The 21,535-nt window shown below is 53.4% G+C and overlaps 9 protein-coding genes across 9 annotated transcripts; 5 read left to right on the plus strand and 4 right to left on the minus strand.

Annotated features, from left to right (window-relative positions):
- Positions 1–2,142: 2,142 nt before the first annotated feature.
- On the plus strand, positions 2,143–3,534 carry CTAM01_07978 (triose-phosphate transporter; the record flags this gene model as incomplete). The annotated part of the gene is made up of 4 exons (XM_060523999.1): positions 2,143–2,285; positions 2,349–2,416; positions 2,473–3,104; positions 3,160–3,534. The coding sequence occupies 4 exons, from the start codon at positions 2,143–2,145 to the stop codon at positions 3,532–3,534; spliced, it is 1,218 nt and encodes a 405-aa protein (XP_060381454.1).
- A 625-nt stretch (positions 3,535–4,159) lies between these two features.
- CTAM01_07979 (ribosomal protein L27) lies at positions 4,160–5,614 on the minus strand (the record flags this gene model as incomplete). The annotated part of the gene is made up of 3 exons (XM_060524000.1): positions 4,160–4,182; positions 4,841–5,177; positions 5,552–5,614. The coding sequence occupies 3 exons, from the start codon at positions 5,612–5,614 to the stop codon at positions 4,160–4,162; spliced, it is 423 nt and encodes a 140-aa protein (XP_060381455.1).
- A 463-nt stretch (positions 5,615–6,077) lies between these two features.
- On the plus strand, positions 6,078–6,317 carry CTAM01_07980 (uncharacterized protein; the record flags this gene model as incomplete). Its single annotated transcript, XM_060524001.1, has 2 exons — positions 6,078–6,226; positions 6,287–6,317. 2 exons carry the CDS (start codon positions 6,078–6,080, stop codon positions 6,315–6,317), a joined length of 180 nt encoding a protein of 59 aa, XP_060381456.1.
- A 92-nt stretch (positions 6,318–6,409) lies between these two features.
- CTAM01_07981 (uncharacterized protein) lies at positions 6,410–7,204 on the minus strand (the record flags this gene model as incomplete). Its single annotated transcript, XM_060524002.1, has 1 exon — positions 6,410–7,204. One exon carries the CDS (start codon positions 7,202–7,204, stop codon positions 6,410–6,412), a length of 795 nt encoding a protein of 264 aa, XP_060381457.1.
- A 350-nt stretch (positions 7,205–7,554) lies between these two features.
- On the plus strand, positions 7,555–7,974 carry CTAM01_07982 (uncharacterized protein; the record flags this gene model as incomplete). Its single annotated transcript, XM_060524003.1, has 1 exon — positions 7,555–7,974. One exon carries the CDS (start codon positions 7,555–7,557, stop codon positions 7,972–7,974), a length of 420 nt encoding a protein of 139 aa, XP_060381458.1.
- Positions 7,975–8,305: 331 nt separating this feature from the next.
- Positions 8,306–9,562, plus strand: CTAM01_07983 (4-hydroxyphenylpyruvate dioxygenase; the record flags this gene model as incomplete). Its single annotated transcript, XM_060524004.1, has 1 exon — positions 8,306–9,562. The coding sequence occupies one exon, from the start codon at positions 8,306–8,308 to the stop codon at positions 9,560–9,562; it is 1,257 nt and encodes a 418-aa protein (XP_060381459.1).
- A 377-nt stretch (positions 9,563–9,939) lies between these two features.
- CTAM01_07984 (uncharacterized protein) lies at positions 9,940–11,545 on the minus strand (the record flags this gene model as incomplete). The annotated part of the gene is made up of 2 exons (XM_060524005.1): positions 9,940–10,828; positions 10,887–11,545. Coding segments are annotated over 2 exons (1,548 nt in total), but the record flags the coding sequence as incomplete, so codon positions are not given.
- Positions 11,546–14,517: 2,972 nt separating this feature from the next.
- On the plus strand, positions 14,518–14,898 carry CTAM01_07985 (uncharacterized protein; the record flags this gene model as incomplete). Its single annotated transcript, XM_060524006.1, has 1 exon — positions 14,518–14,898. One exon carries the CDS (start codon positions 14,518–14,520, stop codon positions 14,896–14,898), a length of 381 nt encoding a protein of 126 aa, XP_060381461.1.
- Positions 14,899–21,261: 6,363 nt separating this feature from the next.
- On the minus strand, positions 21,262–21,519 carry CTAM01_07986 (uncharacterized protein; the record flags this gene model as incomplete). The annotated part of the gene is made up of 1 exon (XM_060524007.1): positions 21,262–21,519. The coding sequence occupies one exon, from the start codon at positions 21,517–21,519 to the stop codon at positions 21,262–21,264; it is 258 nt and encodes an 85-aa protein (XP_060381462.1).
- Between the last annotated feature and the right edge of the window lie 16 nt (positions 21,520–21,535).

Here is a 21,535-nt window from a genome sequence, read left to right on the forward strand (position 1 = left end):
GGAAGCAAGTTTCTTTTCTTCTTTTCTCCTGCGGCTTCTAGCTTATTTTTAAGACCAGTTTAAATTGCAGCGTTGAGAGAAAGTGCGTCTAGATCTCAGATACACAGCTCATGTCACCAAATATAGTCATATAGTCATATAGGGCAGTATGTATACCCCACGGTTACCGGCTCTCAGAATGCGTGCCAGTTCCAGAGTTTAGAGGTGGCCTGGTTTACCACATGGCCAGAGACCATGGCCTTAAAGATAGACTTGACGATAACTATGCTACAGCCTACGGCCACAAGTGACAAACGCATTGAGATGTCATTTGGACCCTGGTGACAAGACCTGACCGAGACCTGCCTTAGCTGCGGCTGTAAGGTCAAGGCCCGATGTGTGAGACTGCAAGACTGAGGCGAGGCCGGGGTGGCTTGGCCCCCCTTTCGGAGCAATCATCCAATTCTCTTAACCAACAGTAAGAGCCTCTTTTCGCCTAGCACAGCAGCGAATACCTAGCACCATGGGGGTTGAATAGCACGTATGGATAATGTTAGTGATGGTGCGGAGTACTGGATCTGTAAACGGCCGGATTGGCTGCAAGGTACGGCTACATGTACATATCGGCCAAGGGGACAAGAGCTGCATGAGATGCAGTCCAATGTAATATCGAGTGCCTGCCACAATATACCGCTCTCGAGTCCCATTAGGACTAGGTTGTTGTAGTGCTTTTGAAGGTATCCATAGGAAGCGGATCACTTTCATGAGGGTTCATTGACAAGAGTCAAGTATCGCTTCTCAGGTCTGGTACCAAGACTCGATTGATCTTCATAGCTCTTGCTATGCTGAGCCATGGCAGAAACGACCTTCCTAACTCTATCTGCAGCGCCATCGCCGTCGTCCGACCTGCTCAAGAGTCAAGCCTCACCCACTATAATACTTCAAGGTTCTGAGGTGAGAAAAAGAGAGGAGCCAGGTGCCGTGGTACCTTGCCTTAGTCACGTCGTTGGTGAGATGCCAAGGACCAGAACGTGGGTGAGCGGGCAGAGCTTGATTTGCGGCCCCTATCCAAGATTGGCAGCACTAATATTAGTCCCATCGGAGCCCCTGAGAGGGTGGCGTACCACGCAGTCGCACCCACGCTTGCCACGGCCGACGCTGGGAGTCTGGAGTCTCTGTCTGGACAAGTGGCCCCCTCCATCCTGCTCTCTCCCTCACAGTTGCAGAGTGGGACCTGGGTGTCGTCTCCCTGTACCAGGTACATGCGGGCTGCGCTCCGGCCAAGGTGCCAACACCTGCTGGCGGGTAGAAAGCTCCACTCTACCAAGTATCCGTGACTGTACATCGCCTGCCGGATCCTGGATTGGGCGGGCTTGATCGCGTCAACGTGAACCTCAATTTCCAGAACAAGAGCAGGAGCAAGGAGAGAGAGGGTACCTACGCAACTACACACGTACCTGCCACACAGTATGCGGTAAACACACCATAGAGAAGGGAAAGGAAAAGGCAAAGGAAAGAGAGAGAGGGGCGGGAAATACCTACGAATACACTACAGACGAAGAAATCGATTTTTTTTTTCTCTCACGCCCATCGCTGCTAATTGCCGGGGGGCATCCATATCTTTGCTGCACTACAACCTCGCCTACCCACCCCCCTTCCTCTTTTTTCCCTTCCTTCTTCCCCTTTCCCTTTCCAACACCCTGCAAGCAGCAGCTGTCCTCTTTTTCCAGACCTCTATTAAACTGTTCCTGTAAGGTCGTGGTTGTCAAAAGCTTCCTGCTTTCGGCTTTTTCCTTCGATTCTCCCTCTTCCTTCACCACAAGTTACAGATTCAGAAAGCCGTGCTCAGCCCCATTCCAAGGTTTGAACCGGCTCAAGTACCACCACAGGTGTCCGTTAACGTCTAACTTTGGGACCCCCCATTGCATACTGTTAAAGCACCTGTCGCCTACCCCACGACACCTTTAACGAGTTGCTTGGCCGTCCCGTCCACTCGCTCGCTCTCGTTTTTGCGCGTCTCGTCTTTTTTTGCTGCCGAGCTGTATCAACTTGCTCCTACATCAACATCAACCGCCGCTACCGACGACCTCAATCAATCCTCCGCCTACCTCAACCACTCGTCCCCTACACCCTTTTCCCCATTCCGCACACCAAACCGTTACAATGGGTGCCGACGAGAAGACGCGCGTTTCAGGCGAGGTTCCTCGTGGAGAGAACGGCTCTATCCTGCCTACCACGAACCAGGACGCCGAGAAGTCGTCTCCTCAATCCAAGGGTCCTCAGATCCATCCCGCTCTCTACGTCATGTAAGAAACTAGAACCTCGATTTTCCGCTGTTGCGAAAGTTGGCTGACCCAATCCTCTCGCAGTGTCTGGATCTCGCTGTCCTCCTCCGTCATTCTGTTCAACAAATGGATTCTCGACACCCTCAACTTCCGTAAGCCGATCGAGACGACAGCTTGGAGCTCTAGGCAGGATGCTAATTAACCACAGGCTACCCGGTTATTCTGACGACCTACCACTTGACTTTCGCGACCATCATGACCCAGATCCTCGCTCGCTGGACTCACGTTCTCGACGGACGCAAGTCGGTCAAGATGACTGGCCGTGTCTACGTGCGTGCCATCGTGCCTATCGGTGTCTTCTTCAGCTTGAGCTTGATCTGCGGTAACTTGACCTACCTGTACCTCTCGGTTGCTTTCATCCAGATGCTCAAAGCTACGACCCCCGTCGCTGTCCTCCTCTCTGGATGGGCCCTTGGTGTCTCCACGCCCAACCTAAAGGTCTTCCTGAACGTCTCCGTTATCGTCGTTGGTGTCATCATTGCTTCCATTGGCGAGATCAAGTTCGTCTGGATTGGTGTCATCTTCCAGATCGGTGGTGTCATCTTCGAGGCCCTGCGTTTGACCATGGTCCAGCGCCTGCTCAGCTCTGCCGACTACAAGATGGACCCCCTCGTTTCCGTCTACTACTTCGCTCCTATCTGCGCTGTCATGAACTTGGCTGTTGCTCTCATTTGGGAGATTCCCAAGGTCACCATGGACCAGGTGTACAACGTTGGCCTGTTCACTTTCTTCTTGAACGGTCTCTGCGCCTTCCTGCTGAACGTCTCTGTCGTCTTTTTGGTAAGTTTTAATGCCTTCAAGATCTCCCAATCACCGTTACTAACACTATTTTCAGATCGGCAAGACCTCTTCCCTGGTCCTGACTCTCTGCGGTGTCCTCAAGGACGTCATGCTGGTTGCCGCCTCCATGGCCATTTGGGGCACCCAGGTCTCTGGTCTCCAGTTCTTCGGATACAGCATCGCCCTCGGTGGCATGGTCTACTACAAGCTCGGCTTTGAGCAGATCAAGGGCTACATGGGCGAGGGCGGTCGCCAGTGGGCCGAGTTCGGCCAGCGCAAGCCGATTCTTCGCAAGCTTACCATCATTGTGTTCTCCGCCTTCGTGCTCTTCACCATGCTTGGCGGCCTGGCACCGACGTACGCTCCCGAGTACGACCCCCACAACCTCATCAACGAGGTCAACAGCCACTTCGGCAGCAGCAGGGCATAGGTTATGGGATAGAAGGCGATAGCATCTTTTCTTTGGCCTGTCATTTTCCTATTTGTGGGCGTAGAGATGTGATGATACCAAACTCTCTCTACGCGACGACTACCCTGTTCTGAGTACATATTACGAACTTCCTTTCACCCATGTTCACTGTTGACCTTTTTTTCTTTTTCTTCCTTTTTTAATCCGGAAAACGGAACCGACTTTTGTTTGACTGGGGAGTTACACCCGTGTACAGCTATAGAGCAACGGCGCAGAGCGCAAAAGGGACCAGGTTGCATAGCTTGCATCATGAAGTTCTAATCTGATGTACTCTAGACGGAGGAGGATATAGACATGTACGTACGCAATGATACACAAAGCTTAAAGCAAAGGACGGCGGTATTCCGCAACGAAATGACCGGTGACATGAGGCGATGTGCGCGGGGTTCGAAACTTGGATGCCAATGGTGTAGAAACACAAATCGACTCGGCTCACTTGAGACCACTTACTAGGCATGCCAAACTTGAGTTCGCGAATGGAAAAGAAGCTTCGGCCAGTAAGAGTGTTTCTAGCTTATAGCTGTCATCCTCTGCAATTATGATGCATCAGGCCAGAAAACAACATCACACTACAAGAGCGCTCAATCTAAACGGCGATGGTCTCAACATCTAACGTGAGCCGTGGTTTCAGCAATTCGGTCTTGGCTTGTAATAGAGGGTTGTGTGGGTGGGTTACAATATTTTGTGCAACAAGTTATGTGGGTCGCACCGCAACTGAGCCGGTGGGCTGCCGAGTATTGATGGCATGAAATTGAAAGCACTCAGCATACCTAGGTAGGGACCATAGCAACTATCACGACTCGATTTGGCTGGAAAAGTTGGTTTGACTTGCTTATTTCATGTTCCATTGATCATGGCCATCCCACGGCCGAGGGCTGAATCATACCCATCAGTCATCATAGACCCTTGACCCCTTTTTACTCTCACTTCTTTTGTGTCTATCACTCTTCCGGTCACAGCAGCAGCGCGGCGGCATTTTTTCCAGTTTGTTGAGGTATCACAGGGCAAACGTCTTGGATTTCAATGGTTTCTCATTGGGAGCCCTTAAACCGAGGACCTCAGATGCCAATTGATGCTCTTTACAAGCCAGCCCAACTCCCCGACCTGTTGACGATTGCAGAAAACGGTTTGTCCTTTAAAATCCTGTGCTTGGTATTAGTACATGTACGAATTGCCAGTAGCCGACGCATAGCCTCTGCCTCGCGGGGAAGGGAGCCCCCGGAGGAAAGATGGCAGACGTTGGATGTGAGGAGAGAGAGTGACATACTCAGAGGCGTGAAGAACCATCTGTTCTTTCCGCTCGTGTAACGCTCCTCCAGAACCTTCTTCACCTGCTTCTTGGCATCCTCACGCTGGGTGACCTCCTTGAAGGTGTCGTTGCTGACGACGCCCTTGAGGCCCTCGAGCTCGAGAGTGTAGCGGGTGGGCATCAAGTGGTTGTAGTTGACAAGCTTGACGAAGGGCTTGATCTTGTTGCGCTTCTCCTGGCGGGTCTTGGACATGCGGCGGGTGATCTTGGAGGGGTAGCGCTCGATGCCGGCGACCAGGGCGTGGCCGAAGGGGTGAGCCTTGTTGCCAGAGTCGACAGGCTGGATGATGACGACCTGCAGAGAGGAACGTTAGCAATCGCTCGGGATTATTGGATGTGTATGTGTGGGCAAGTGCCCCAACACAATCCACCATTGTCCTCCGCAGTAAATTTCGTGGATGCCCTCAACCCAAAATATCGGACGCTCGAAGAGTGTAAAAAGTGTTTGGTCGGATCGGTGTTTCCTCCTGTTCTTTTCGCAATTCGGAATCGTTTCGTATAGTCGTCGCCATAATTTCCTTCCCATAGTTCCCTGGCCAAACACTTTCACACTCCTCGACATCGATGTTGGGTGACCTTCATCCGCGCCCCTCCTTCTCGCGAAGTCGGGGTTGAAAATAGTACTGCGACGGGGTAGGCTTTCTCGAGAATTTTCGTATATAATCGTACCTTCTTGCCGGCGTAACGGCCGTGGGTGATGATGGCGACTCTGCCGACCTTGAGGAACTTCATTTTGACCTGCGCTGTCGGTGGGTGCTGGGCGTACTGGGCGGTTGGTGAAAGTTGCTGCGACGTGAGATCCTGGATTTGATAACCTAGAGGAAATTTCAAAATTGATCCGTGGGAGGGAGGGACCTAAGCATGTGCCCGGTCACGTGGTCGAAATTTCACTGGGGAATAGGCGAATCACTGGTGGTGGGTGGTGCTGCAAGTGGGGGCTGTTGGCAATGGAAGGACGCTTCCACTGACCAGCGTCCGCGCTGGAGCTCTACTGGACGGGCCACTGGTACCCAGGTACCGTGCCCGATGGCGCTCAGTCTGCTCCACTTCCCAAGCTGGCCACGGAGCTCATCGCGAACTTCCTCCGATCCCTTTCAACAACAGCCTAGCTTTACCACGCCCCACGAACGACGCGACCTCCCGCGACGACGACGACGACGACGACGACGACGACGACAATACCCAAACACACACCATGGCTCCTCCACCTGCGTATATCATCTCCAAGGTCGCGGATCCCATCTTTGCCTTGGTGATTGGACTTGGTGCCGCTGCGACGAGAATCAATCGCGAGGAGAAGGAAAAGGGCAAGACTACACAAGAGACCATTGTGGCGGTGAAGAGGTACGGTGTCTATCAGCAGTACACTGGTACGATCTCTGACTAACCCAATCGGATACCTAGACGTCTAGGGCTTCTCAAGGCTTCCGCATAGGCACTCATAGTGACAGCCATTGGCAAGGGAGGAGATGCGACGCTTCAACCGCCTTTGCTTACATTTGCAACTTGTTGATACTATATACACCCTTACTCGCCGTAGGACGGCCCATACTCCTTCTTCATCGCCTCCCGGACCATCTGCCCGCATAGCTTCGCCGTGGGATTCGTGCTCACTGCCAGACCCTTAGCGATCTCGTTGCCGTACCTTCCGCCATAGGCAAAGTCCCGAGACGCCGCCTCCTCGAACACAAGCTTCGTCCAGCTGTCTTCTCGCCTCCCTTCCGCGACCTGTACGCTGTGCTCCTCTACGAGCTTGGCAGTCATGTGGTAGATGGCGGCGCGCTGCGTGTATGCTAGCGATAGGGTCTTGGCTGCCTGAGGCGACATGGCGCCGAACATTGTACGCGGCGTCAAGAGGGAGATAGACTTTTCACTATCTTCCAGGGCGATCTTTGAGTACCGGATCAACTCGGCGCTTTCGGGCGCCTGTACGAGCCGTTGCGGCGTTGGTGGTGCTCCCGCCAACAGCATCGTGTCTCCGTACAGCCGCCTCAGCGCTTGTACGCGGTTGTTCCTCGCGCTGGCATAGTTGGGGTACGCTTCGATGAAATCGTCCAGCTTCGAGAGAAGTCCTTTGTACTCTTGCACCGGTTCAGATACAGTTCTCGGCCGCAATCCTGCCAATTGAAGTTCGAGCTGTTGCATGGACATGATGATCTCACGCTCCTTCTGTATCACTCGCTCGTAGACAGCGGCATCAGCGATGTGAGGATCCCGGGGCAGGGATGGGTCGAGGAGGACGTTCGCCGAAGGGTCGGATTCGGGGTCCTTGATCTTGTCAAGTACGTTTACGTCTCGTCGAGTCAGGTCCACAGAAGCCATATTGGAGTGTTGAATTGGAGATTGAATAATTTTGGGAAGAATACTGATGTTCTTTGTCGAAGGAACAGATTCGAGATAAATCGAACTTTTTTGCGATGCGTGACGATGGACCGACTACGCTTTTTTCCGATCTCAAAAGTGACAAACACCGCCAGGACTGGCTGGCAGCACGGCAACCTTTATCAGACGCAACACTTTCGAGCGGCTTCAGCGGGGGGCCAAGCAGCAGATGCTCACATTCCGCACTGCGACGGCTACGAAAGGGTTTCAGAGGCGATGAGATAAGGCACATGCCGTCATGGTGGGTACCCCACCCATCCCACAAGCAGAGAGCCCAGACGTTCCCCAGGATGAACGGAAACAGCGGCTTGGTCGCCTGTGCCCTCCTGTTCTTTGTATTCCAGGTTGAATCTGGGAGGGTGCTGCGCGGGATGGCGGGCATAGCCTGGAGCATCCGAAGCATGGGTGGGGAACCCGTCAAAGCCGCGCCGCACATGGGCCGGCCAGCGGCGGCTTATCGCGGCTCACCGCGGCCATCACACTCGGCCGGCGCCTTTCCGCTTGCGATTGGCATCTCACCTCAACGCTGTACCGCCGGCTCTACGCTTTACCGCTGCCAACCTCTCCTTCTACTTCGGGACGCTACTGCCAGGTATCGAAGCCATTCTAGGATGGCGCCCGTCCCGTCACGAATTGCCTATGCGCAAGGACTGTGGACAGAGACAGGATCTAGAGACTACCCCCGCCCGGGAGGGAAGGTTGGCCAGTGACAAGCGTTAGATGCGGCGACGGGGAGCCACCAATCTACGGGCGTGGAATGCAGGATTACTCAAGTCCTTGTCCTCCAAAGGCGGAAGTCCGTCGTTGAATAAGGTTCATATATGATAATACAGTGTCAGTGTCTTGGTACATATAAGGATAGACGGTGCAACGTACATAACACGGACAGTCCCCCCCCTTTTCCTCAACGAGCAACGTCTACAATCTCACTAGATTTAACCATCGACTCTGTCTGCCTCTTATCAGAGAATCATTACGCACTTACACACGCTCATACTCCTTGACCCTAGTCCTGTCACCCCCGAAAACTTCTGAGTGTCAATGTCCCCTTCTGCTATCACAGACTCCCCGCCACAGCAAGCCGCCTACCCGGCATCAACAGATCTCGGCGATGGACTCGCAGTACAGCATCCGCCGCCCAACTTCCAGGGCTACGATCACGTAACCTGGTGGGTTGGCAACGCCAAGCAGGCCGCTGCTTACTACACTACTCTCTTCGGCTTCAAAACCGTAGCATACAAGGGCCTCGAAACGGGCAGCAGGTATATCGCCTCGTACGCCGTCGCCAACAACGACGTCCGTTTCGTCTTCACCTCCCCGGTGCGATCACTGGCCCACCTCCCCGAGGATGAGCCCATCTCAGACGCGGAGCGAGAGCTCCTGCGCGAGATTCACGCTCACCTCGAGAAGCACGGCGACGCCGTAAAGGATGTCGCCTTCGAGGTCGACAATGTCGAGGGCGTATACAACAAGGCCGTCTCAGAGGGCGCCGATGCCGTTCAGCCCCCGACCGTTCTCAAGGACAAGGAACACGGCAACGTCCTGACCGCCGTCATCCGCACCTACGGCGACACGACGCACACGCTCATCTGCCGCAACGGATATTCGGGTCCCTTCCTCCCGGGCTTCCGCGCCGCGAAGCCCACCACGGCCACCGTCACGCTCCCCAACGTGCCCCTGGCCCGGATCGACCACTGCGTCGGCAACCAGTCCTGGAACGAAATGGTGTCGGCCTGCGCCTTTTACGAGCAGTGCCTGTCCTTCCACCGCTTCTGGTCCGTCGACGACTCGCAAATCTGCACAGAGTTCTCGGCCCTCAACTCCATCGTCATGGCCTCGGCCAACAACATGGTCAAGATGCCCATCAACGAACCCGCGCCCGGCAAGAAGAAGTCTCAGATCGAGGAGTACGTCGTCTTCAACTCGGGCGCCGGCGTCCAGCACATTGCCTTACTGACCCAGGACATCATCACCACCGTGTCGGCCATGCGCGCCCGCGGCGTTGAGTTCATCAACGTCCCCTCGACCTACTATGACACCATGCGCCACCGCCTCAAGACGGAGAAGCGCAACTGGGAGCTCAAGGAGGACCTCGTCACCATTGAGGCGCTCAACATTCTTATCGACTACGACGAGCAGGGATACTTGCTTCAGCTCTTCACTAAGCCGCTCATGGACCGCCCCACCGTCTTTGTTGAGATTATCCAGCGCAACCACTTTGAGGGTTTCGGTGCCGGTAACTTCAAGAGCTTGTTCGAGGCTATTGAGCGCGAGCAGGCCGAACGTGGAAACTTGTAAAGCAGAAACAGGTAGTTAAACCAAGTTCAACCTCATTTCAGTATCACACAATTGTTCGTATCCGCACTCGTGATGGTGTCGAATGTGAGGCCAAGATGCTCATCTCTCAGCCAGCCAACTTCTTGTTGAGGGTGTTCTGCAGGGTACGATAGGTATATTTAAAAACATGGTCCTTACCTGGACCTCTTGCGCCGATGAACTCTTTTCTCCAATTCCTGTGCTCCGTTGATGCTGCCATCCGTTTGTCCAAATGCAAACTGCCGAGTGTTGGCCAACTCTAGCCAGAGCGCTGCTTCCTCTCTCTCTCCTCCATGGGAGCTCCACGCTTCCTCCAAGATCCACCATCCTATATTCCGTTTCCCATATATCTGTTAGTGTCATGAGTCCACCACCATAGCCGTTCCATTGGTTTGATGCTCATGCGCCCCATTCGTCTCGTTAATCACCTCCATCGCCGCCCCACGGGTGTCACTTTGGCATCCAGGGCAGTTGTGAATGACCTCATGCGCGTAGACGTCGCAGTCGATGCAAAAGTGATTATCACACACCGTGCAGGCGTACCGTCCGCTTTCACTAACCCCCTTCAGCTCTGCCGCTTTCACCGGGGTCGGGGCAACGGGCCCTGTCGTCGTAGTCACGCCATCTTGGTCCTTGCCCTTGTCCTTCTTCTTGGAGGCCTTGGGCGGTTCCGGAAAGTTGGTGAGGCACGAATAGCATGCTTTCGACTTGGCGGCCGCGGCCCAGGTGACCTCGATCCAGTTCCGTAACGGAAAGAGATGGTGGTATGAGCGCGCGAGATGGGTGGAGAGGATGAGCGTCAAACTACAGGCGGGACACTCGATGGGCAGACGACACACGCGGGTAGCGCATCGCGTGCAGAGATAGCCTTCGCGGGCGGGTTTGTTATGGCAGGCGCATACGGCTGTCGTCTCGCCCTGCGCGAGAGTGCGCGAGGGGAAGCCCATCATGAGCAGAGAAGCGGTGCTCTGGGCGGCCGTCCGGGTAACGGGTGGGGTCGTGGCGGCGAGGAGGAGATCGCGGAAGTGGGCATCGTTCATGCAGACGCTGTACTGCGTGTCGTCGCCGGCGTTGGTGCGGGTGCATAGTTCTCCGCAGATGGCGACCTGCGCCGCGAGGCCGACGATGGTAACGCGGATTTTATCGGATATGAGGGAGTCTATTGTGGTATGGATGTCGCCCGGGTCGGAGGAGAGGAGGGCGCCAAATACTATTAGGACTTCTCGTGTGCCGTGGGAAGGTGCGTGGCTGTCGGGTCAGAGTCAGTATCTGTCTGTAAAGCTTAGGGAATGGCATTATCACGTACAAAAGGGCACCGCGACACATCTCAAGCGCATTCTGCAAACTTGGGTTGCCTGACGGATCTTGGCCCTCGAATTCTTTCAGCTTCTCCAGGTGGTCTGTCGGATTGCCGCTCATCTCGCTGATTCGTAGAGCCACGCCATCTCGCATGCCGACGATGCCCAGCTGCGAGATTGGGTTCTGTTCGAAGTACTCCTTCACGAAGTCGGCCGCGTACGCCCAGGCTACACGATAGCGGTTCGGGAGCATGTCCTTCTCGGTCATGGCGAATGACATGTCTAGCACCAGCACCAGATGTCTGATAATGCCGCGCTGCAGTGGCGTTGTGTCTCTCAGCAGCCTCCTCCTCTTCTCGGCCTCCAAGCTTGCCCCGACCGCGAGACTGCCGTCAGCGCCCTCTGTGACTTGCTCCCAACTTCGCTTGACCTCCTCCCATCGCGCCTTGGAATTGCCGCCTTTCCCCTTCTTTCCACCTTTTCTCGCATCGCCGCCTCTACCGTTGGTCACCTGCAAGTCATCATCAGACATGTCATGGTACTCGCCATCGGAGTCGGCCATGATGGATGACGTCGATCGGAGGCCCCGATCTTCGTATTGCTTCGTACGTCGGGTTTCGGTCGCTCGATTCGTAAGTTTAGCGGTCGCAAATACCCAGCGGGACGTCTAGCAGGTCGCGGATTATTTGCGTAAGAAATCAATGGGTGATCGGACAGGTGAGTTGGAAGAAGTGAAAGTGGGCGCCACAAGGCTATGAGGAAAAGATCGCAGCCTCGCACTTTAGGCCTGGAAGCTCCTTGACCACAGCCAATCAGAAGGCGTGTAATGCACACCCTTGTTGGTGGTGCTTCACATGCAACTTACTATTGCCCTTACAGCCTGTTTTAATTACTGAGTGCTTGGCAGATTTCATTGAGCTTGGTGCAGGCGCATGCGAGTACTTTCCCTTAAATAATTCCATGAGCCTTCAAGTCCCCGCAGAGACGGGTTTGATTCAGCCCAAGCCATCGCCCCTGTGAGATGTAGTGAAGGGAATCTCGCAACGGCTACTCCCGGGTCACTTGACATTGTAATGTGCTTTTCATTATGAACTTGAGTTCTCGAAGTTGACTTGATAGTGGCAAGCACTCTCAGTCATATCCTTCTGCTGCTGCGTTGATCAGTACGCTCATTTGCTGCACCGCATTCGGGATGGGAATATCGCTTACCATGTTGCATATATATAATCGTAGTGAGATATCCACGATGCCGCATCCTCCAGTATCGAAATAGGTACATTGGCGGAGCTATGGTGGGGTATGACAGGGGACACCCGAACCCCGGAGCTCCCGGGGGTTCGGCTTCGCGGTTCTATCCGGATCGGCGCCGGTCCAATGAGAGTGGGGAACTTAGCCGTCCGGTCTTCCGAGGCGACCCAGTCTTGGATGATTGAAGAAAAAAGCATGCGAGCAGCCCGTGAAACTGTTCTCTGCCCTATTCAGTGATTGTTTTGCACCTTGACGAGACGCTGTCACGTCAGAGTATTTCCTCATTCCAGCTTAGCGCATTTCTCAATTTCCAATATCACTGAGCCGGCTGGGAAAACCACGTCAGGTCCTCGGTGATGGTTTCCGGGCTTACGTCTTCATCCATATAATTCAGAGCCATTCAAGGTCGCGTTTGGTCACCGAGTAACTGAAATCCATCAGGCCGAATGCTGCTTCCCGGAGCGAACGAGTCTGTCTTTCCTCTACTGGTAATGTAACCTTCTCGTCCGTCACGCTAGTCGCTCCTTTCGCACGATCCGCGAAGTCCCGCGTACAGCTTCCTGGAAGAAGTACAAGGTTAGGCAGGCTTCACGAGAATTTGCTTCAGATGGTGAGTGCCGCCGTGGGTTTCGACAGTGGTAAATATATAACTAGCCAAGGCGCCATGTTGAGACTGTAGCTTGCCTGCCCTCCAAAGACGAGACGGTATACTAATACTCATGACTGTATATATCATCGAGAGTGTTTGACTGATATAACACCATCTAAAAAATCCACGCCGCAAGACCCTCGGGACTCCTTCGAGACTGAGGCGTATGGGCCCCAGACTCCAGCACCAGATCGTATTCTCCTCTCATATAGGTACCCAATTCTTTCTATCGGTGCGGCGAGAAGTGAAAATCGGTCTAGGGCGGTCAAGCGACACGTGAGAGTTGGCGAAGACTGTGACTGGGAAGGCTTATGGAGAAACATATCCAAGTGACTCCTCTTTGCCATTGTCCTGGGCATATCACTCGGTCGAAGCTACCTATACTCTATATACACTTGGAACATCACTTTCATGTATCTTGTGAGGAAGTCAACATGTTCGAGTGTTGGTTTTATCACTTTCCTGTGCATCACTTGATCTGTGTTGCAGAGCACGTCATCTATGGAGAGGAGTTATATCTCTCAATGACACTAGATTGCTGGTATGAGAGTACTACGTTGATGAACACCACTCTGGCGGGAGCCCTCTTTGAGGCTATTTGGTTGGTCCCGCATAAGTAGCAAGGTGTATCTCGAGGGGAAACAGACAAGAAGTTCATGCCTTTGTGAAGTTCGCCATGACAAATCTCGTATTCGAACAGCCATTGGATCCTATAGCCTGGCATAGATGTTTTCCCTCTTGAACCGGGTTTTCCCTCAACCCCTTCTTCACCGGAGCCAACCGAGGGGAGGCTTTTGGTTGCATGTTCGCTGTTGACTCCTCCTGATTAGGTGTACTCACGTTTCCATGATTCGATCTTCCGTGTGTTTCAAAGAGGTCGAGGTTTGCTGACTTATCATAAGCTTTCTATCGGAGTCTCTCTGATGCTGCGATGACACGGCCAGAATAAATCGATATTTACTAGAGGTTCGATACTTACTAGAGATTGCCGTCCTATTATACAGTTGCAATAACCTGGAGCGGAAATCACAAAGTCGAGACTCTGACTAATAGTTATCGCAACATCTCGTAAACACAATTCATCTCCTTCCATCCTAAGAGGTCGTTATTTTTATGCGCACAGCAATCCGGGAGTGTGGAACATGATCCAGGTATCATGTCAATAAAGCAAAGCAGCTTGAAAATATCCGATTACCTGAGATGATATTGGATTGGTTTCGCGTGTGGTGTTCCGTGCGATTATATGTCCCCGTGCTGCTCAAGTAGTAGTGGAGTAGAGATGTACTACGAAATGTGGATTCCTGTTGAATAGCACAGAGCAGCTAAAAATTAATGGGCTTGTCATTCAACAAAAAGGACGATTATAATAGAGCTTATGCTAACCATTCGGATGGAATCTGTAACGTGTGTTCATTTCATTATTGACTAGGTCATCTCGAACTCAGGGCGGGGAAAACAAATGAGGCTGAGAATGCGAGGAATTGACATCGCCAAAACACCACACCATAAATAAACCACAAAGACTGAGATCTTGAAGTTGAGGACTTCTAAGCCAGTAAAATAGTTGGTTTCATTGAAAAGGCTCTCTGAATCCATTGTGGGGGATGGATGGTAGAGCCGCAACACCAGCATCACGAGATTTCGCGTTCACGATATCAGCAACTCTGCATCGCCAAACGACCACATACGACCATACCCATTGGAAAACTCGGGATCCCGTCCGCTCTCCCATAGATAAGCCAATGAGGGCCGGATTAGTAGTTGGGTCGGTGACGACCAGCGAATACCTGGTGTTGTATGTTTTGTTTTGCATTTTTACCAGTCTGATATCGGGCCCAGTGGGGCGTTCCTCGCCGGTTCAGTGGAAATGTTGTTTGGGTGGATGGCTGGAACGCCGCGGCGCAGTGAATACCGAGCACGATGTAGAAATTTCTATGGGCTTATTTCTGCCATCGAATACAGGAGACAGCTCTAGTCCAAGGAGTATTGCTGTAGATATTCCGCAACAGCTAGGCCGTCTGCCCTGGTTCTCGGGAAACCGGTTCTCAACTGGCACTAGAGGAGGATCATACATATTCTCATGGACAGGATCTGTCAGTTTGCAATCCTGGCCCTACGGCTGAGCATTACCCGTCAAGACTCGAGAAGGAACTCCCCCCCTTTATCCGTACAAGGACTCGAGAAGTGGGTAGATGAGGCAAGACTATCTTGCAGTGGGCCTGTGTGTAAGGGTGGTCCGGAGCCTGCTCCTGACGTTGGCTCTTAGTATGTACGAAGTAATTCATGTCAACTACGGTCATATTTGCCATGGGTCATTCCTGGGTCAGGACGAGGCGGAAGGCAGAGTAGTTGGTCCTACGACATTGGCAGAGCCTGGGTCAATCTCAAAAACAACAAGCCTCTCGCGAGGAGTCCATCAAAGCACCCCCTGCTCGGCCGAGTCTACCAGTGACACAAACAAAGTCCAGGAGACGCGACCAAACAGCTGGGATTCGAGACCAGAAACTTAATCGAACATGATCGGGGGCAACTAGCCAGCCTCTCAGGCTAAGAGATTGGAACTGCCTCCGGCGAAATGCAAAGTGGAAACCAATTGGTACTTTCATCGAGATCGACGATAAACGTCCATGTCCTCCGTACTCTGTAGGTCTTGAAAAAGCAGAGAAATGACTTTCATCTGCCGTCTCAGCTTTCGTCTGTCGACGCTAACGTCCGGGGGCGGCTGGGACTTGTCCACAAAGCGTTAGCCAGCAAGAACTGCAAAACTCCTTTCCCGGGCCCCCATCCATCAACTCGGGACACGTTTGAGGCTTTTCGGGGCAACAGAAGGAAATTTCAGCGCATTCTGATTGATTGGTTGGTCAATGTGCCATCCGCCATCGCCGCCACGCTTAAAGGAGGGCGAAATGTCGAGGAGCTATGGACTTGGGCATGCGCCACGCGGTGTGCTCCATCTCATAAGCCCGCTAACACCAGTCGGACGCCTGGGAACCACTGCCTGTGGATTTGAACTTCAGTTTTCGAGGACAAGGGATCTACCAAGGCGTTAGTACGGTAGGCAGATTTCCAAAGTGAAGCTCGCGATGTGCTGAGGTCTAGAGTGTTCGTGGCTGAGACGTAAAATCCAGCCACACTGGGTGGCTGGAATTTGTGGCTTGCGTGAAAACGGGGATCAGCTTTCAAACATTTCCTGGTGCCGATGCTGCCGTCTTGTCGGTTCCGGGCCTCGAATCTTGACATGGCAAAATCTTGGCATGCGGACAGGAACAAGAAAGTCTCAGTGAAGATCAAGGCAAACGCTGCGGGTTTCGCAACGAGATATCGGCCTCCCCGCTGCTTCCGCCGTTCAGCGGTCTCGGGAACGCGTTGCAAGACAAGTTGAAGTCGTTTTCCCCTTCCCGAAATTCAGATCTCGTACGCCACTTGGTGGCTTCCGTCTCAGTTCATCCCAAGTTCAGGCTGGAATGACGGGCGTGCTCCCCACGTCCGTCTGAACGATTGGTCGCAGATATTTGGGCTGGCGTTCACTGTAGTATACGGACGGTCTATGATGACTAAAGCCGGAGAAAGATGCCCGCGTGGCACGCTGAAGGCGGGAGACGGGCGACGGGAGACGGGCGACGGGAGACGGGCGACGGGAGACGGGAGCTGCGTGTAGCGGGGTATAGATGATGAGTGTGTAATGTGCATGCGTGCCTGCCGCAACCTACCTTTTAGATATAGCACGAGCGCCGTCGTGGCTGGCAAATATCGGACTCCTGCATGCCAACTAATGCGGATAGGTAAGAAAACTGCGTTGTCGCGCCGTGTCCTTGATGATTGGCTTGGTCGTATGCTGGGAAGTCCGCACCGGGGCCCAATAGCGGCGGAAACGCGCATGGCTGGGTTGGACGGAAGAGGAAGGCTTCTAGAGCGCTGTCAATCTCGTGATAGTCTCACGAAGTACCTACCGCAATAGTCACGACTGACAGATCTTGCCGTCTCAATTAGTGTCTAGCTGGGAGGAGATGACCTTGGTACGGAGTACAGTAGTGTTGGAACAGGCGAGATGGGGCCTGGGGTTCGATGGTCTGCTTTCAAGGCGCTCAAGCGCTGGGCAGAAAAAGCTGTCAGGTCCGCGGTAATGGTTATGTTGGGACGATGGTCTCCCGGAAATCGGTTTGTGGAACCAATGTGATTGGGGAGTGAGGCCAAGCTCGCATTTGATTTTGAATGCATCGGTTGTGTAGTTAGCCAATTACGAGCCAAGATGATAAGTAGCCCAGGTGTCAAAGGGAATTCGTATACTACGTAGGGTACTGCGAAAAGGAGGCTCGAATGATGGAGAAATGCAGCAATCCGCCGCAATGCGATGTCCTGTGGTGCCTGTACTGCGGTACCTTAGGTTGTTGGTACAGTGGTACATTTGCGCCTCTGGGACTGGGGGCCAGGATTCCCATTGCAGTTAGGGCGCCATCGAGAAAGCTACGATGTATGTTGACGTCATTTTATCCTCATTTAGCGTGAGAGAGACAAGCTTCAGGGGTCTGAAAGGTCATGCGTTGTCGAAAAGGACCAGTCTGCCCTGTGGCCTGTGGAGAGGAGCGTCTGCGCAAGCCGTGAGCTAGGCTCAATAAGAGTTGACTCTCCTTTCAAACCGCATTCTGGTCTTCGCTGGGGTTTGTGGGTTGCTGACAGCGCGATGTAATTGAAATTGGCTCTGCCGTACGGAGTACCTCATCCAAGTACCTGAAGCTCTCCCTTGTATCCGGAGCAGCGTCCGTTAGCTCGATGAGTTTGTCTTGATGCTGTAGGATGTTGTCTTGTTCTCTGTATACATGTAGGCACAAATAAGGGGTCCAACCTGGATTCAGGGTCGAGAAAAAGGCGTCGGCTGTGTCTGTAGTGTAGCAAGTAACTTCGCCCATCACCCCTCGCTGTCTCTCCTATGAAGTGACGAGTTGGTAAGGTAGAGTGTGCGTTTCTGAGTAAGGCAAGAAGTTTCGATGTTGCACCATGCCGTCAGCGTGGAGCCTCTTGCCTTTGCTATCGATTTCATGGAGAGAAGGAAGCAGGGCAGGTCGCGTGACTAGCTGTGCTATCCACGAGTGTTGGGAATAGCGAGCACACCTTCCGTTCGTGTCAATGACCAAGTGAGTGGTTGCTTGCTATTGAAACTTGCAAGAGGAAACTAAAAGGGGGAAAGGGGAAGGAAGGGAGCATTTGGCGCAAATGCAAGACAGACAAACACTGAATGGAAACAAGCCCGCCTGAGTTGTGGCCCAGTCGCCAATCAAACGTGGACGGAAACCCTGCCGCGGCAGCATCGCCGTCCCCCTTTCGAGGAGTCCAGTGGCCAGTCACGTCCGAAGTTATCGCGTCTTGTTTAGCAGTGGAGGTTAGTGAATAACCGGCGCAATGGCGGCGTGACACCCGCTCCGGCTGCAGAGCCAGAATGGGATGGCCACATTCTTTTCTGGAACAGGTGCCATCTAGCTAGCCCACTAATGATCACGTCCCCGTCGTAACTAAGCCTATGGCGTTCACCGATATGGCTTGACAAGCTTGTTATGCCCCGTATACCGCGCATTAGTGAGGTCTGAGATGCCAGAAGTGAGTTAATCAGTCATTCCATTTGGCTGGTCGCCGTTCCACGATTGGGGTAAATGGGAACTGGGCAAGAAACGGCCTGTTTTCGCTCATCAGCTCGTCAATATGAGCAAATAGAGTAAAAGTGAATCCCGGCGTAATACCAAATTGCTGGGTACAGGTCGAAGGGGTGGGAAAATTCTGCAAAGCAAGGCTGCAGACATCACCGCGTCGTCGTTCCAACTCACCGTTTCCCAGGGCATATCCCAATTTCTTGCCCTGGTGTGGTGGAGTTCATCAACAAGACGTGTGTATCAATCCCCACAAACTCGATCGCAGTCGTCAACTGAGTGTAGCCTTAAATCGCGACAACCAAATAGCGTCGCCCAATGATTAAAAAACCAGGTCCATTACAGTGCGGGGAGCCGGGGCGGGACTCTGTCAGTTGACCACCTTCAAATCAAAAGATGGCCCAGCATACCTTGCCATGCTAGCTTGTCGTGAATTGTAGCTTTGCAGTGGGAACGAGTGCTGGAGTCCGACGCGGACGAGCGTGTGACAATTCGATTCTGACCACCTGAGTCGAACAATAGCGGCGGTCACCAGAGCGCAGACCAGACAAGTGAAAGACATGCGCGGTCCGAGGTATTGTACGCGAACTTGATGGAGTCAACGGATGCTTCGTAATTGTGACATATCCGTGACTCGATCAGAGTCTCAACTTGCTGCACGATAGTATACTGTGCCTGGCAAATCAACTTTCCTTCCACGTCTTTTGTTGGAACATGATCGCCCTGGATGCCGTCTTAGTCGAGAATTTGCTGCAACGACGTTGTATTTGTGTACGACCTTGCATCGTGCCGTTTTGAATTTTTTGTGGGCAAACCAGGTTAGAGTTGACGGCAGCGCGGCGCATTGGGATCTGCCCTGGCTGCCTTTGTTGGTTTGTTTGCGGCCTGTTCCGGAGTTCGGGGGAGGGCAGGGGGTTTTGCCATGAGCACGATGGTCGATCTAAACGTTGTGTACCACGAGTCTGAAGTTTTTGATGGCCGCGTGGTATCTAAAATCGGGCCGGATTGCCTGGGTAGTTCCGTCTGGATACTGGATCGAGGTGCGGGAATCCGTGTCCCGTGTCGTGTCTAGGACGTCCCGCCAACCTCCAACGCGTTATAACTTGGGTACGCATACGATGGTGGTGTTTGTGGAGGTGGTTAGAGAGCGCAGAGAGTCATGAGCTTGCCGCTGCCTTGGAGGTTGAACGGAGACACCATGGTCCGGGGAGCGTTCGATATGTCAAAACAAGGCCGACTAGTGGTTGTCCTGTAGCGGCTCATGTGTGCGAGGCGAAGGAAAAGGCCCTGTTCAGGTATGGGAAACCCGGCCTTGTGAACGGCCGGGTGGGTTCCGTTACGGGAGACGTGGAGTTGCCATTGAAACGGCGGACAGTATCCGACGGAGCCTCACAGCCTTTCTGGCTCCGAGATTCCCAGGTCCGCGAGCCGTGAGCCGCCGCGTCTTTACCAGGGGCACTATGCGATGCGGTGCGGACTGCGGCGTTGTCTGGGGGTGGATCCCGGGATAGAATATAGAGGCTGGGAAGAGAATTGGTTGCGTGCTCAGATGCAGATTCGCACCAACAATTGAGATGCGATGAGTGAATGTCCGTCTGCCTGTGCGGCGGACCAGGGCCAGCAACCTTTGCAGAAACGGACGAGTTCGAGACGGAGGGGATTCCAGAAGCAATTAATCGAGGATAGACGGGTTTAACGAAGACGGAGAGGCAGATTTGAGTGGATGCCGCGAGTGTGGAGCTTGGGGGCCAGCGGCAGCCATGCCGTGTGATGTAATGGGGCACGTATCGGTGCAGGACTCCCCACATCTTGCCAGGGCACGTACATTTTCATGTACCTGTACCTTTACTGTTGTACATCCGCGCGACTTTATCGTGGATGTTGACGATGCGACTATCCGGACCGCACTGGTTGGGCCACTGGCTGTGGCCGGGTGCACCAAGGTAGATAGCCAGCTGCTACTGCTAAATGTATGGAGGTATATCAAAGAACATCTCTGTATACAGAAGCCCGAGAAGTGTGAATTGTAGTTTAGCTGGAGATTGCAATGTGTTGATGAGTGAGGTGGTGTTGTTTTGCTCGAAACTGTAGTGGATTCAGGACTGTCCTGTCGGTCCATCTGTCATGAATGCCTTATTGAATACCAAGGTAGGACAGATGAACGATCGGTACGTCGAAAAGAGTGAGTAAGCCGAGTATCGATACTTCAATGGTGCAGGGATGACGGGCCCACTAGACCAGTTATCTTCCAAGGAAGCACCCGTTGGCAGACCTGTGTGTTTTCTTCTTAGGTTCTTTCCCTCTGGTTTGGTGGCTGCCCGTAATTAGCTATTTTCTGCCCAAGAACCTTGGGAAAGAGCTTGATTTGATGAACGGGATAGGAGGCAATGGCCGGTGATTCCAGTTCCAATAGGGTAGCCAGCTAGCTTACCTACAGTGTTGACCGAGACATTGACGACGCTGGCGACTGAGGGTTTACTGACTGGTTGGTTCACCCTCCGCGACTGGACAGCTGAAGCTGACTGTGATTTGTGGCCGCCGCCGCCGCCGCCGCCGCCGCCGCCTTTCGCATGCCGTGCGGTTGGAATCAGAGGTGGCCCATCCCGTCAGGTACCTTATTTCTCAGCTGGGCCCGGGGCTACGTCATAGGCCCCCGGTGGACCGTCCACCCTTTCCTTTCTTGATCTTTTCGTCCATTGTGCCTCTCCTTCCCAAATTCCCACGCCCTCTTGCTGCGTTTCTCGCTTCGCTTCGCTTCCTCCAGTCTTCTGCCCGCTCCCCGCCCCCCCTGTTCTCCGTCATCCGTCACCGTCACCGTCACCGTCACCGTTCCCGTCAGGCCCGCCGTCAACGCAGACTTTTGAGAAAGAGAAAGATAGAGAGAGAGGAGAGACTGAGGAGACCCATTCCGACAGAAACTGAAAGAGAAAGAGAATCAGCGCCGGGAATATTGCACACGCCCCTCAACACACCACGATAGGCGTTACGGACACGCATACTTGCTCCTGTCCCCATTCCCAGTCCTAAAAGACCTGCTAGGTAGGCCTGGTCCCAGTCCCGTTCTCTTCCAGCCCATGCCTCTTTCAGTTCAGTCCAAACGCACATCCCATCCGTACCATCC

The sequence above is a fragment of the Colletotrichum tamarilloi genome (assembly GCF_030869305.1).
Source record: "Colletotrichum tamarilloi strain Tom-12 chromosome Unknown Scaffold_26.1, whole genome shotgun sequence".
NCBI lineage: Eukaryota > Fungi > Ascomycota > Sordariomycetes > Glomerellales > Glomerellaceae > Colletotrichum > Colletotrichum tamarilloi.